Raw genomic sequence first — 14,334 nt, forward strand, 5'->3', positions numbered from 1 at the left:
ACAACGTCATGATCCTATGCTATTATTTTATTATTCAATGTCAACTATATATTGAATACCGACTCGAACCTAACTCAACTGGTTAACACATATATTATTGATCAAAAGATCGTATGTTCGACTCCCCTCTCCCGCGTATATTGAACTAAAAAAAGAAAACTACATCTCTGGCAAATGGACACTATTTTGTAGTTTAATAAAAAAGATTGCTAATTTTTTCAAAGTGCATCCAATCACATTTCTCAAACTAAATCCTATATTTCTTTAAAAAAATTTCTTTACTAACAATACAACAACTTAATCATTGAGAGCTTTAAGAGCAACCGAATAGCCTAAACCAAATTCCAATTCCTTCATGAACTGTAAATACAAACTCCAGCTAATGAATTATGGGATTATGTACTAGTTTATAGAACAAATTACATCGCGGATCGACTTGAAAACACAGCGCAAAATCGACAAAAATCGACAAAAATGACTGCTTATTGATAATTGAAAACAATGGTGTTAGCAATAAAAAAACTTGATGTTAGAGCTTCTGTACCAATTCTACTGCACAATCACTGAAAGATCTTCATAGACAGTTTTCATGTCAGGTCTCTCAGCTGCTGGTAGAGTGCATCTTAGAGCCATCTGAAGCATATCTTCGAGTTGTTTAGGCAGCTGCTCGTCACTGTCGATGTCGAGAATCATCCTGTCAATGCACTCGTCGAAACGGTTTTCTCGGGCTAAGAACCTCACCCAGTCTGTTAGATCAACAACTCCCGGGATCCCACAAACTATTTCCCCTGAACTTCTTCCTGTTAGGAGCTCCAACAAGATGACTCCAAAGGCATAGACATCACTCTTCAGGGATGGACATGGCTTGCTTGAGCTTGCGAATTCGGGTGGCCGATAGCCTAAAGCACCTGCATTCAAAACTTGCTCTGCTGTGCCAGCCGGGGTTAGTATGCGGTGGAGACTGTAATCTGTAAGTCGTGCATTCATAGTCGAAGTTTCTAACAAAATGTTTGAGGATTTCAGGTTGCCATGCGGGATTGCCTTCTCGTTATGGAAGTAGTTTAGACATCGAGCTATGTCCAAAGCAACTTTAAGACGGTCCGGTAGAGATAATGGTAAGACTCCTCCTCTCTCCGTCTCTGCAGAAAAACGAAAAACGGTCATTCAATCATAAGCAATAAGTTTCTAACTTTCTAATATTTACTCAGTGTTTCATCGAGGTAAAGGCGGATTGATTCGATCTTACCTTGAAGATAGAAAGCCAAAGACTGTGCATTTATAAAAGTTGATATAACAAGCTTCTCGTGATCCCTCGGGCCCCAATAGTATCCGTTTACGGAAACTAAGTTCGGGTGTTTAATACTCCCGAGTTTCTTCACCTCTCTTGCAAATTCCTTTTTTCCTTTTGCCATTCCCTCCCTCAGCCATTTGACAGCCAATACATGTCCAGAGTCGAGCGTTGCCTTATACAACGTCCCGTGGCAACTTTTCCCTACAATTTCTGCAGGAGCACGTGAAAGTTCTTCCGCTGTGAACGCCAAGGAGCCATCAAAAAGATGTAGATCCCCAGCCAGTTTATCCGGAGAGTGAACTTTGAGTGTCCGGGGATTATCGGGATGTTGCCGGCTTTTCGAAGGTGATGGATTTGAAGATGACATAAGAGACATGGGAGAGGACATCCCTTCCCCTTTTCCTATTGGTTCATGATAGCCAATATCTCTAGCCTTGTCTGAAACTGACCACATGTCGCCACCAACATGACCCTCCCCCCGGTGAGATGGCAGAAGATCTTGACGAAAACCAGACGAAGGCATTGATGCATTCTTCTTTTTATCGGTTTCGGATTGATGAATAACAGAAGAAGCTTCTTCCAAGGCACCTTCCTTTCCATCATTGGTTGAAGTTGTCGTTCGATCCAACTTTTGAGCCCTGTAATATAACATAATGCAAAAAATAACTACCAATGCAGCAACTACAATCGGGCCTGCAATGAGGACGATTCTAACGACCGGTTTCATACGAGACCGGTTCATGGTAGAAGATAGACCAGGGAAGTCTTTTGGAGTTGATGAGGAAGAAGGAAAAATCAGTAAGGAATTTCCAGGATGGAATGCCGACTCCGAAAACCTCCTCAAGTTCCCAGGAACTTCACCCGAAAGATTATTAAACGACACGTCAAACCCATTCAAACTATTTGGAAGGTTATTCGGGATGACACCGTCGAAATAATTTCGGGATAGATTGAGATACACCAAGCTTTGGAACTTACTCAACTCTGAAGGTAAGTGACCGGTCAATGAGTTATGTGACAGATCGAGAGATGTCAGGCTCGAATTTTGTAAAGAAGAACTTGAAGTTGAATCTATACCATCAGAGAGTGGTATCGAACTGGTGAAATTGTTGCCCGCAAGATTAAGATAAGTCAACTTCAATGAGTGAAAAAGGGAAGAAGGAACGGGACCGTTAAGTCGGTTATGGCTTAAATCAATAACCTCAAGTTCGGGATATGTACCCAACACGGTCGGAAGAACACCCTCCAATAAGTTGTTGGAGACTTTCAATGAAGTTAGCCTCAAGAATTGAGAAGATTTGTTTGGCATTGTTCCAGTCAACGAATTTGAACTCAACTGAATAACTTCCACATAATTTCCCCAACTCTGAATCCGAGACAGATTACCCGACAGCGTATTATTACTGAGATCTATGACAGCACAATGCCCAACATTAGCAGGCAAGGAACCCGTCAATTTGTTTGAAGATATATTAAGCTTCTTCAGAGTTGTTGAAGTAATACTCCCAATTGGACCTGCCATGGAATTAAGTCGTTAGAAGTTAAGAAGATAGATAATCGGAGGAACCAGAATTTGAGATGCTTTTACGGTTTATGATCAGACAAAACCATATTCATCTGCTACTATAGAACAGTAAGACTCGTTTGAAAAATCGAACAGGGAACGACTACTAGATTCATTAGATGGAATAGTTCCTTCTAACAGTCATGGAATAACTAAAATGAGTAAAGAAACACATTAGAAGGCAAAAGATACAGGGCCATTGAAAAATTGTAACCCATAACTTCAACATGATTGGAATAGAAAACAGTTGTTTCTTCATTTGTAGTTTTTTTTTCTCTCTCGATTTCGAAATGTAAAAAGAAGATGCACTCGTCTTTTTAACTCAATATTGCTCATTTCACCGACCATGCGGGTTTAGGCTTAACTAATGTATAAAGAACCAAAACTTCTACTATTGCCATTTTTTCTTCCTTGAAGGCATCTTCAATTCTTCTATTGAAGCATAAATGCTACAATGAATAACAATGTCAAATTTCTTAAGAAGTTCAAATTTTAAACAGTCAAGATATTAACAAATCAATATGCATTTAAAATTTAAATGGTCAAAAGAGAGCATATAACATTCCTTCAAAAGACAATGTATCATGTGAATAGGTACCTTGAAGCTGGTTAAGGCTAAGATCCAGTTCAGTCAACAGCATCGAGCTCTCACGTAAGAGACCTCCTGGAAGCGACCCCGATAACTTGTTGCTTCCAAGTCGAAGTATCCGTAGGGAGACCACAAAATTGAAGGAAGGTATGGTGCCAACAAACTGATTGTTACTGGCATCAAAAACCTCCAAGCTATCAAAATATGGCATCCCATCATGAGGAAAGAGCACTCCAGTCAAGAGATTATAACTAATATTGAGATATTGAACTGACGAGATGAAAGACGGATTCCCAACTCCCGCGTCCATCGAACCGGTAAACTGATTACTACTCAAGTCAACATGTACAACACTACCCATTTGAGACAAAAGCCGTGTGATATCCCCCGAAAAGCCATTACCCCGCAAGTCAACATACTCCAACTTCTCCAGCTTACTAAAACCAGAAGGGAAAGCCCCATCAAATTGGTTTGAAGAGAGATCAAGGAACGCCAAGTTACTTAAACCGAACAACAACTCGGGTACCGAACCGCGAAACTTGTTGCGAGATAGATCCAAGAATTCAAGTGACTTGAACAAACCAAGTTTCACTATAGTCCCAGTGAACTGGTTGTCTGAAAGTGACAAGTTATGAAGCATAGAAAGACCACCAATGGCAGCAAAACTAAACTCACCGACTAGACCAGCATTATCAAGAACAAGAGAAGTGACACGGCCATTGACACAAACAACTCCAAACCAATTACTGGGGCAGCCATTAGAATCCAGGGAGAGAGATTCCCATGAATCAAGCTGCCCAGAAGGGTCCTTAACAATGCCTTTCTTGACCTCCAAAAGTGCATCAAAATCAGACTGTCCCAAAACATTCACAAACAAGAACAACAGGAAAACTATCAAACAGGTTACCTGCATTGCTCCTCAAGCCAACCAAAGAGCCCAAAACCCAAAATCTCCAATGGGAAACGTAAGTGAAACAAGACAGAGCCAATACAAGTCCGAGCTAGCTCCAACTTTGAACCTTAATTTGTGGGTTCAAAGAGTGATGTACAGAGAACAAGAATTGGGAATCCAAGAGCAAGAATTTACAGCAGTGAGCAAAATGGGCAAAAGGGGTGGAAGGGGAAGAGGTGAAATCAGTGGCCAAATTCCTCAGGGGTCAGATCCCGAGAATTGGGGAGGAGGGAGCATAATGGGAATCGAGAGAAACTGAAAGCAGAGCAGGAAAACGTAAGAACCCACATTCCAAAAGAAGTGGAAAAGTGAAATAGAGGGCGGAGAAGGCCAAAAATGGAAGTGGGTGCAGAGGGAAAATGGTGAAAAATTGGGAATAGGGAGTGAAAATGGAGATCAGAGGGGGAATTAGAGTAGCAGTAGGGGAGTGGGAAGCTGGTAGGTAGTGCTGCCAACTAATCAGCTTTCTTTTTTTATTGAGAGAGATAGAGAGAGAGAGAGAGGATGAATGAATGAATGAAATGAAGTGAAGGGTTTGAAGTTTGATTCCTTGACTTTGACTTGAGAGTTAATTTTTCTGAATCGGTTGGCATGTTTGAATAGTACCGCTCTTTCAGATCCCAATGCATTCACCTCATCAAGGATGAAGATGATGGGATTGCCTTCTTTCTCCGTCTCCATCTTCTCGCTGTCGCGAATTTAGATTCTCACTACTGTTGTACTGAAAAATGTTTGCATCAATTGAATTCTAGGCAAAATACCAAAAAAGAGAAAAGAAAATCACTTTTACTTTTCAAATCAATCGATGTCTTTATTACTTGAGGTAATTATACTCTAAACCGTAGAATTTCTTATTCTTACAATTACATCTCCTATATTTCACGAAGCTAAAAATTAAGTATTTTTTTAAATCAATAATGACCTTTAAGATGATACTAAGTACCTTATCCATCCTTTTAAATTAAGTATTGAAAGATTATTATTAATCAATTAATTAAGGTATGTTTTGTTCCTAGTTGTTGGAGAATCGGTGTTGTTCCATTTATATGATTGATGCTAATCAGAGCAGTTGTCTACGATAGTTATAGTTATGTTCGAATTGAATGAAGAACATTAATTGTCAAATTTATACACCCATTAACATCTAACTTTTTGTTATAGTTATACTCTTATAACTTATAAAATTATCGCGATTAAATTTGAGTTATAATAATATGATTTAATTTTATTAAAATTAATTGCAACGGTTTTTCGAGCTTAAAGGGATGTTGCTCAAGCCAAAACGAGTATAGTTTAGTGGTAATTGGCATATATTTCCTTCAACCAAGAGGTTGTGAGTTCGATCCCCCACCACCATATGTGTTGTACTAAAAAATGGACGTTGCTCAAATTGAGAGTCACGCACTCATAAATTTGGTTAAAAAATACTTTTAGTCCATATACTTTCATGAAAGTTACAATTTTGTCCCTCAACTTTAATTTGTTAATTTAGGTGAATTTACTCCCTATACTAATTTGTTAAAAACTGTAGTTTACAATGATTTAGTCCATATACTTTAGTCCATGTTTTGTGTGAAAATTTTTGTTAATTTTCTTATATATGTAGATCAATAAATTTATTAGGGACCAAATAGGTCTATAAATTACACAGACTAAATAGTTATATCGATATTTAATTTTGATTAAATTTTTTACCTGGTGAAGAACTAAATTGTTACTGTTTTTAAACTTAATTTAGGAACTAAATTGTTGTCCATTAAAAGTACATAGGTCAGAGACTAAATTGTTATTTAACCTAATTAAAAAATAGGAGACAAAAAAATTTCTATTAAATAATATTAGAAAATTTTATGGACAGAAAAAAAAAGAAGTATATAGCAAAAACTAAGTTTTTTTCTTTTTAGCTAAAATTAAGTTTTCGGGAATTGAATTCATGATTTCTTAATAAAAATAGGTATGAATTATCATTTCGGTAAAAAAAAAAACAAATATGAATTACCACTGAGCTAAACTCATATTGGTATATTCAAAGTTCGACGTATAAATCTGAATGTATTTATATAGTTCTTTCCCTAGTACATATCAACTATGTGCACCCATATAAATATTTGCAAATTTTAATAAAAAAAAAAAGAATGACAAAGTTGACTTTAATTAAAAAAAATATATATATATATATCTCATTAATTAAAGAACATCATGATACTTCAAATGTTTGCATCCAATTAAAAAGAGACAAAAAATCGCTTGAGTAATATTAATTAAGAATTGGCATTTGCGTTTCCATTGAAAACAGCTTTGTAAATACTATGGTTAAAAATGTCTTTAGTTCATTGTGGGTTACTTTTAAAAGGTCTTTACTTTCAATTTATTTATTTAAAAAAATATTTTATTTATTTTAGTCCAAATTTTTTTAGAACGTAGTTTTAGTCACTGTACTTTTAAAAAGTGACTATCTTGATCTTTGTTCTAAAAATTGTAGTACAAAATTTATACGTATGAAAATCTTTAAAACTATATTTTAAAAAATTTAGTGAGTAAAGAAATCGTGATTGAAAAAAAAGAGATCAAATAAAAATAAACAGACAAAAATAAGCCCTTTTTAAATGTACATGACTAGAACAAGTATCTGAAAAGTATACGAACTAAATGAACCAAAGTTTAAAGTAAAGAGACTAAAATAGACCTTCTGATAATACAGGAACCAAAATAGTATTTAAAATTAAAATTCTTTATTTATAATTTTTAAAAGTAAAAAAACTAACAATAAATATTACACTAATTGTAATTTATTAAAAAAAAATGAAAATTTAAGATCTGATTTGTTATAAGGTAATAATTCAAGAATGAAATTATGCTTTATGGATAATTATTATTTTGATGTCATTATTTCTTCATGGTTTTATAAAAGAAGTCTTCAGGTTCGAGAGATTTGTAATTTAGATGATGTCTAACCCGTGATAAACTTTTAATGTGATTTCTAATAGATCCTTCAACTTTTTTTAAAAAAATATCATAGACGTCTTTGAATTTTAATTTTGTGTTTAAAGATCCTCAATCTATTTAGATTTTTTTAAAAAAAAATATTCAGGAATCTATTAAATACGAGATTGAAAGATCAATAATATATCAGATACAAAATTAAAAGTTGAAAGTATCAAACAGCAAATACAACCATAAAAGTTTAGTGACCTATTAGACACTTTTAAAAATTCAAGAATTTATTAAACACACACGACTCTTACGCAATGACTCTCACATTCACCACTAAATTAAATTATTCGCCATCTACAAAGTAATAGTCTTGCTTGCTGTAACCTTAAAGAAAGAATGATTCTATTTATTACTATCCATAGCCAGAAGGGTTGGAACACCTTTCAAACAGTATAAATTACAACTTCGACTCCAAAAAAGAGAGATTTAACTCTGATTCGCCAGCATCCACTGTCGAAAAGAATTTATTCACTTACCACCTGCTCATATTCTCTCTATTCCTATAGTTGGACTGAAAATAAAAACTAGTTCAAAAACTAAACTTATAATTTAACCTTAAAACTTCCTAAAAACATAGGAACAAAATCAACACGAACATGACGGAGTGTAATAAATTCAACCCAAAAGATCAATAGAGAATTACGAAGATGCCATTGGGGCTAGGTAAGACACAAGGATGGAATTGAATGCAATGCTTTTAATGCAAAGATGCCCAAAGAAAGTGACACACACACCCATCCTTATGAAGAGACAAAAAATCCCTTACTAATTTGGATGAAAGTGGGTACAAGTTTTTGCACTCAAATTTTTATGTCTTTTCTCTAATATTTCTAGATTCCCTTACGATGTTCTTCCTCACTTTTTCATCTTCTTCTTTATTGTTCTTTATACTTTCTATGTTGTGACCAAATGGAAAACTTACCCTTTCTTTTCTAATTTTGTCTCTATCTTTGTGTCATTTTCCAAATTTTTTCTTTGATATTCGTGAATATTCATACCAATTTACGCATATCTTGACTAATCTCGCAAGATAACTGTCTGACCTTACAACATTTTGTGTCAAAAATTACATAAAAATTAATTCACGAGGCACGTGACCATTGTGGACGATTTGAACTCATTCTCTCTCAATTCATCCTAGTCTCTTTGGTCATTTTTCAATGTCATCTATATGATAAATTTCCATACGCTAAAACAATAAAGAATTGTAGGCTAGAAACAAGATTGAACACTTACAATATTATATATGGTTGTTTCGTATTGGTAAATTCAAGCACATGACATCCTTATTAAATAAAAGCCTTCATAACTCTAAAATGAAGGTTGAAAATTAAACTCAAATCAAATCAAAATATTATATGAGCCATACTCGCCCACCTCCCAACATATTAAAATGGCTAAAGATTTCTCGGATCATGCTCTACAAGAGGATTGGGTTGGATGCAGCACAAGATGAGGAATTCAATCGCTCCCATTAGTTAAGACATTAGTAATATTGGATAGAATCTTGTCTAATACACGAGAAATAGTTCTTCCTCTCGACAGTGGACAAACATGTCGGAGGAAATTATGGACTTAACAAGCATGGTTCCTCTGGAAAGACGATCTCCCCGCAAAGAGAATTAGGTACGATTTCGCACAAGTACCTAAAGAATGCCAAAGGTGTGTGTTTGACATACCTTTTAGTTTAACTCCATAAAGACTCGCTTTTCCCTCCTTCAAAACCATGACTACTTTTCAACTAACTGGAAGAGGTTTTTGAAATCTCCTTTTACAATTTTACAAGTGTATAATTGATTTTAAAAGAAAGGTCAGAAAACAAAGAGAAGACATAAAAATTTTGATTTCTCTAGTTGAACATTCTGAATTACCTAAAAAAATAACCAAAAAGGAAACTCATTTGGTATATAAATAGAAAGGCTGAAGAACGAAACTAACAAAAATTAATATATTACTAGTGCACAGCAGATGGGGCAGAGAGCTGAACCCAAGCAAACTCCTCCTTGTAAGCTACAGTTGACTCACAGGAGGCTTCACAGGTATACACAACTATCGTCGCCCAGTCGAGCGAGTCCACATCATTCTTTACTCCGAAATAATAAAGCAATTGAGGCAAGATCTGTTGTCACCCAGAGCAAAAATCCAAACGTGAACAAAAAAAAGAGAGGTGCAGGATGTTCTTTAAATTATAAGTTTAGTTCTTAAACTTGCAGATGGTGTTAATAGATCTTTAAACATTAAAAACGGTCTAATAGGCTAAAATTTCAATTTTGTGTCTAATAAGACCTTGAACTTTAAACATGTTGTATAGGCTCTAGAACTTTCAACTTCATGTCTAATAATTTGAGCATTTTAAAAAAGGCTTAATATGTCGAGACACAAAATTGAAAGTTCAGAGACATATTAAATACTTTTAAAGTATAGGATCCCTAAGGGGCAGCCTAGTCGGCAAGGGCTTGAGGTCGGCTTGAGGTCTCTTGGTCATACTGGCTCATAGGTCTCAATTTCAAAACCTCCTGGTGAGCTTAATACAAAGAACATACAGAATCTTGGGGTGGGCGCAATTGCCCTTGGATATAGGGGAGCAAAGCAACTTTTAAAGTTCAGATCTCTTTAACCGAACACCAAACAAGTCGCCTATAAAGATGCAAATACCTGAAATTCATAACACATGGGTCCGCTGCAGTAACTGCATTTTGGAATATCTGCTTTGGAGGGCCGACCACTTGACATTGGCCACAAAGGTTTAGAGCCAACGTCTCTACAATACCTGTGGTTGTGTTTTTTCATCAATAAAAATTAATAACATAATCAACCTCATTGACTGATAGATGAAGACTACATGAGGCAAGATCAAAATGTTTAGCACATTTTGATCATCCTGCATCCGTTACTACCATGCCATCAGTTTAGCACACAAATTATGATCAATTTAGTACTTTTCTACTCTGAATATTTTGCAATCAGATCTCTAGCTATTACCAACAATTTCTGCACATTTTGAACATATAGTAACTGGATGAAAAATCATACAATCTTTTAAATTGTTATTTGTGTACCCAAATGATGTAAAATCAAAGAACTCCCTTCTATTTTAATTCAGATAGACGCGAAACTGGAGAAATTTATAACATAAATGATGGGTTAAGATTATATGAGCATTTAATGGAATACCACAGAGCACTAAATCTGTAGGGAAGAATAATACAATGAAGTTTCATCAAGAGATTAAAACGTTAAAAAGATTTATATAAAAAAAGGTACAAAAGATCTCAGGATAGATTCTAAAATTTATTGTTATTTTCATTTGGTTGCAGTTCCTGCCAAGCATGCTAGCTTTTTATGAATAGGCTAAAAGTTTAACATGATACTAAGATTTAAATTTTATTTAGCCCACTGGTTTGTAGGCTTCAGCATCTAAGGTAGAAGAAAGTCCAATCCATTCCTAATTTACATAATATCAAGCAACTGATCAATTTAAAATAATAAAGTCTTGAGATTTCTTCTTCTAAAATAAAGGATGGTGCATGCCCAAGCTCAACTTACTTAATAAAACTTCAGTTGGAAGTATTAAATATTACCTCAACACTTGTTCAGGAGCCTTTGATAAGCGATCTTGGAATGAGGCCCAAGACTTTCTATCATCATCTCCCTGTTTACCAAAAATGTCCTTAGATTTAGCAACAATACAAATGGTTCCTTTTTTGTGAAAAACCAAACTTTCATAAAGATAAGTTAGAGAATGCGACAAACAGGCAATGCAAAAAAAGGAGAAAAACTGAATACGAAACTTTTCAAAGGATGCCATGAAGACCAATACCTCAAAATTGTCCAACAAGGACTGTATTGAGTCATCCACCCTATCACTACGAACCAAAGAATTTGCATACGAATTATCCTGGGATATTTCCATGTTGAACTCACTCTCATGTTCATGTATGATCTCAAATTCAGGCCAAAGATGCTTGCTTGAAACTGTCAACAAAAGCAAATAATTCTCAGATAAATTTTAAGAGCTACTTCCCATACAAATCTTAGGCAAAGAAATTGATCCTAGAGTATCTACCAGATCTAATATAAACTACATAGCACATATTTTATCCATTCGTACAAAGTACATTTATCTCAGAGGCATTAACCTTTCAGATATTCTGCACAAAAAAAAATATTATGAAGTTCAAGCTAAGTAAGGAATGCACGAAAATTTGACATCCAGGGAAAGAACAAATCCCATAAAGTAAAATAAAAAATGCAAATCATCTCATTCCCATTAAGTGAGAAAGCTTTTTGTTCACAAACCTTTCTCAATATATGCTTCGTGCTGACTGTTAGTCGTTCCAGAACTTAACTGAGAAGACATGCACAACCGTTGGCAATCTGTTTTATGCCCAGTACGCCAATGAGTAGCCTGAAGATATAGAATACAGTCTTGAGGATCAGAATTTGGAAGTTATTTTCGATTTGACGTGCAGAAAATTGGGAATACAAGAAAATTGAACTCACAGCAACCCTGAAAATATGATACCTGATGTTTCTCAGAGCAATAACGTACTGTTCTACACTTGCTACAGACTTTGTCTCCTTTCCAAGTACCACACCAGTTACAGCGTGCAGCTAAGACAATACCACATACGTTAGACACATTTAATAAATCAGTGAAATCTTAAAGAACATAAATGTATTAAAATAATTTTATGAAGAATAAATCAAAACTACCTCCAGATTCCGAAGGTTTGTCAGTCCCATCATGTCTTGGAGGTTCACTCGAGTAAAAGGGATTACTACGAGATAATTGGCCACGGAAAACCTTCACACTTCCAAAACAATTACATTGTTACTAAAGAAACTGAAAAACGTAGAATAATAAACAAGTAAAACGATGGCACTCATCATAAAACCAGCTAGTAATACCTACGAGATGACTTCTCAGACTTGCATTTCCATTGCTCGTGTTGATCTCGTAGAAGACAAGTCATTGATGGACACATAAAAATAAATATTGTTCGATGAAATGTTGAGTCCTTCTCGACAATAGGAGCATAAATCTAATAATTCAATGAACAGGAAAAAACCGTCATAAGCTAAACTTCCATGTAGAAACATCAATAATAGTCTGCAATGAAACAAAAAAAAAACAACAAATAGAAACAGAGTTCACACCTAAAACAATAAACAAAAGGCACTACCTAACTCCTTAACATGTTGCAATTTGGAAGTAATTTTGCTATGTTTCTACCATATGTATTGATTGGCCATTGGACTCTATCAGTTTACAAAATCTTTCTTCCTTCTCGAATTACTAAGGTACCGTTTGATAAGGATTTCGTTTTAAAAAAATTATGCCTACGTCCTTTCAATTTCTTAGAATATTTTTCATCATTCTTACACACATATTCAAATTCTTAGCCCAAATTTCAAAAAATAAAAACAAGTTTTTTAAAACTACTTTATTGGCTTTTAAATTTTGGCTCAGATTATTAAAACATTTTCAACACAATTGAGAAACACAACGGTAGAAGTATCATTCATAAGATAAATTTTAAAAAACATAAAACTAAAAACAAAATGAATATTAAATGAGACCTAATTGTACAGGGAATGGAGAGAGAGATGCACAAGATGGAGAAAGCAAAAGAAAACAATTAGGAAAAATGAGACCAAATATCGTTAGAACAAATACCTGAAGCAAAAACTGCAGAGGCTCTCCACATATATCACAAACGCAAGACCTTCCAGACGGCAAATTCACTGGATCCAACCAAGCCTGCGGTGCCAATTATTTATACAATCAAAGACTCTTAATTCACTTTACTCGTAATAACAATCCAAGACAAACAAAATTATCCAACTTAGTGCAATTCAATCTTTTTAGAACTAAATTTTCGATTCTCACAAGCAACACTGAAGCTCAAGCAGAAAATTAATCAACAAATAATATCAAAGAAAAAAATTCGAATGATATGGACTGTGATTACACACCGGTACTCCTCCAGCCTTGCTTGGAAATAACTGAGGAAGAAGAGACCAGGAATTTTTTGGCTTCTCAACAAATCCTAAAACTACCGACTCTTCAGTTTCTTCATCCTCATCATCGTCATCGGTATCAAAGTCATCTTGCAACTCTTCCGTATCATCAATATCTTCGTCATCTAAAGAGGTGATACGGAGGCCATTAAGCTTTTCCATGGACTCCACCGCACCATTGCCAATTTCATCCATTTCGCCGGGCTACAGAATCAAACACCAAATACCATGCAATTCACAAGCTAAACTACGTACCTGCAATACAAATAGTATAGAATGTTATTTATTTCCAGTAAATTCAAAGTAAAGTTGGTGATTGGTTAATCTGAGGGAGAGAACTTCAATTTTCACAAAAAGCTGACCGTCTTCTTCACTGCCATAATTTTAATCTAAGAACTCATCAAAACCAACTATAACCTACAAATTTAGATATGCTGAGGTTGTTCTGTAAATCAAAACAACTCCTAGACAAGTCCTAATTTGAATTGTTCAAGAGAGAAGAAAGAAATGAATCGAGATTGGACGAATACCAGTACAATGGAGGAGAGTAGAAAATCAGTGCAAACTGCTACGTTTTGGCGGCGGCGGCGGCGGCGGCGGCGCTGAGATGCTAAAAGAGAGGTGAGCCGGGCACCGCCGTGAAGAGGAAGTTGGAGCACGTGAGAGTGGAGAGTGGAAGATCAAACGGGTAGAAACCTAGGGCTTCTCTTTCTTTTATTTATTTATATTATTATCTTTTTTTTAATTATTTAAACATGCCTCACCTGGTTTACAAAAATATTTATAAAAAAAGACAAAATGTTTACAAAATTAATTTAAATTCGATCATCTATAAATTTTTTATATATATCAAAATGTGTGGGTGGCGTGTCTTTTTTCCCCGAATATACATTTTAATCAATTGAGTTATTTCTAATTAT

General features: G+C 35.0%; 2 protein-coding genes across 2 annotated transcripts; both read right to left on the reverse strand.

Moving 5' to 3' along the window:
* Positions 1-328: 328 nt before the first annotated feature.
* On the reverse strand, positions 329-5,052 carry LOC111024090 (putative inactive receptor kinase At5g10020). Its single transcript, XM_022301678.2, has 3 exons — positions 3,454-5,052; positions 1,247-2,806; positions 329-1,139 (listed from the first exon to the last, which is right to left on the reverse strand). The coding sequence occupies exons 1-3, from the start codon at positions 4,355-4,357 to the stop codon at positions 550-552; spliced, it is 3,054 nt and encodes a 1,017-aa protein (XP_022157370.2). The 5' UTR covers positions 4,358-5,052; the 3' UTR covers positions 329-549.
* A 4,152-nt stretch (positions 5,053-9,204) lies between these two features.
* Positions 9,205-14,102, reverse strand: LOC111024086 (uncharacterized). Its single transcript, XM_022301673.2, has 11 exons — positions 13,945-14,102; positions 13,370-13,669; positions 13,071-13,154; positions 12,302-12,435; positions 12,107-12,204; positions 11,916-12,004; positions 11,690-11,798; positions 11,211-11,365; positions 10,972-11,042; positions 10,046-10,160; positions 9,205-9,509 (listed from the first exon to the last, which is right to left on the reverse strand). Exons 2-11 carry the CDS (start codon positions 13,607-13,609, stop codon positions 9,345-9,347), a joined length of 1,260 nt encoding a protein of 419 aa, XP_022157365.1. The 5' UTR covers positions 13,610-13,669; positions 13,945-14,102; the 3' UTR covers positions 9,205-9,344.
* Positions 14,103-14,334: the final 232 nt, after the last annotated feature.

Source organism: Momordica charantia, unplaced genomic scaffold, assembly GCF_013281855.1.
Source record: "Momordica charantia cultivar OHB3-1 unplaced genomic scaffold, Mcharantia_2.0 BLBB01000170.1, whole genome shotgun sequence".
Taxonomy (NCBI): domain Eukaryota; kingdom Viridiplantae; phylum Streptophyta; class Magnoliopsida; order Cucurbitales; family Cucurbitaceae; genus Momordica; species Momordica charantia.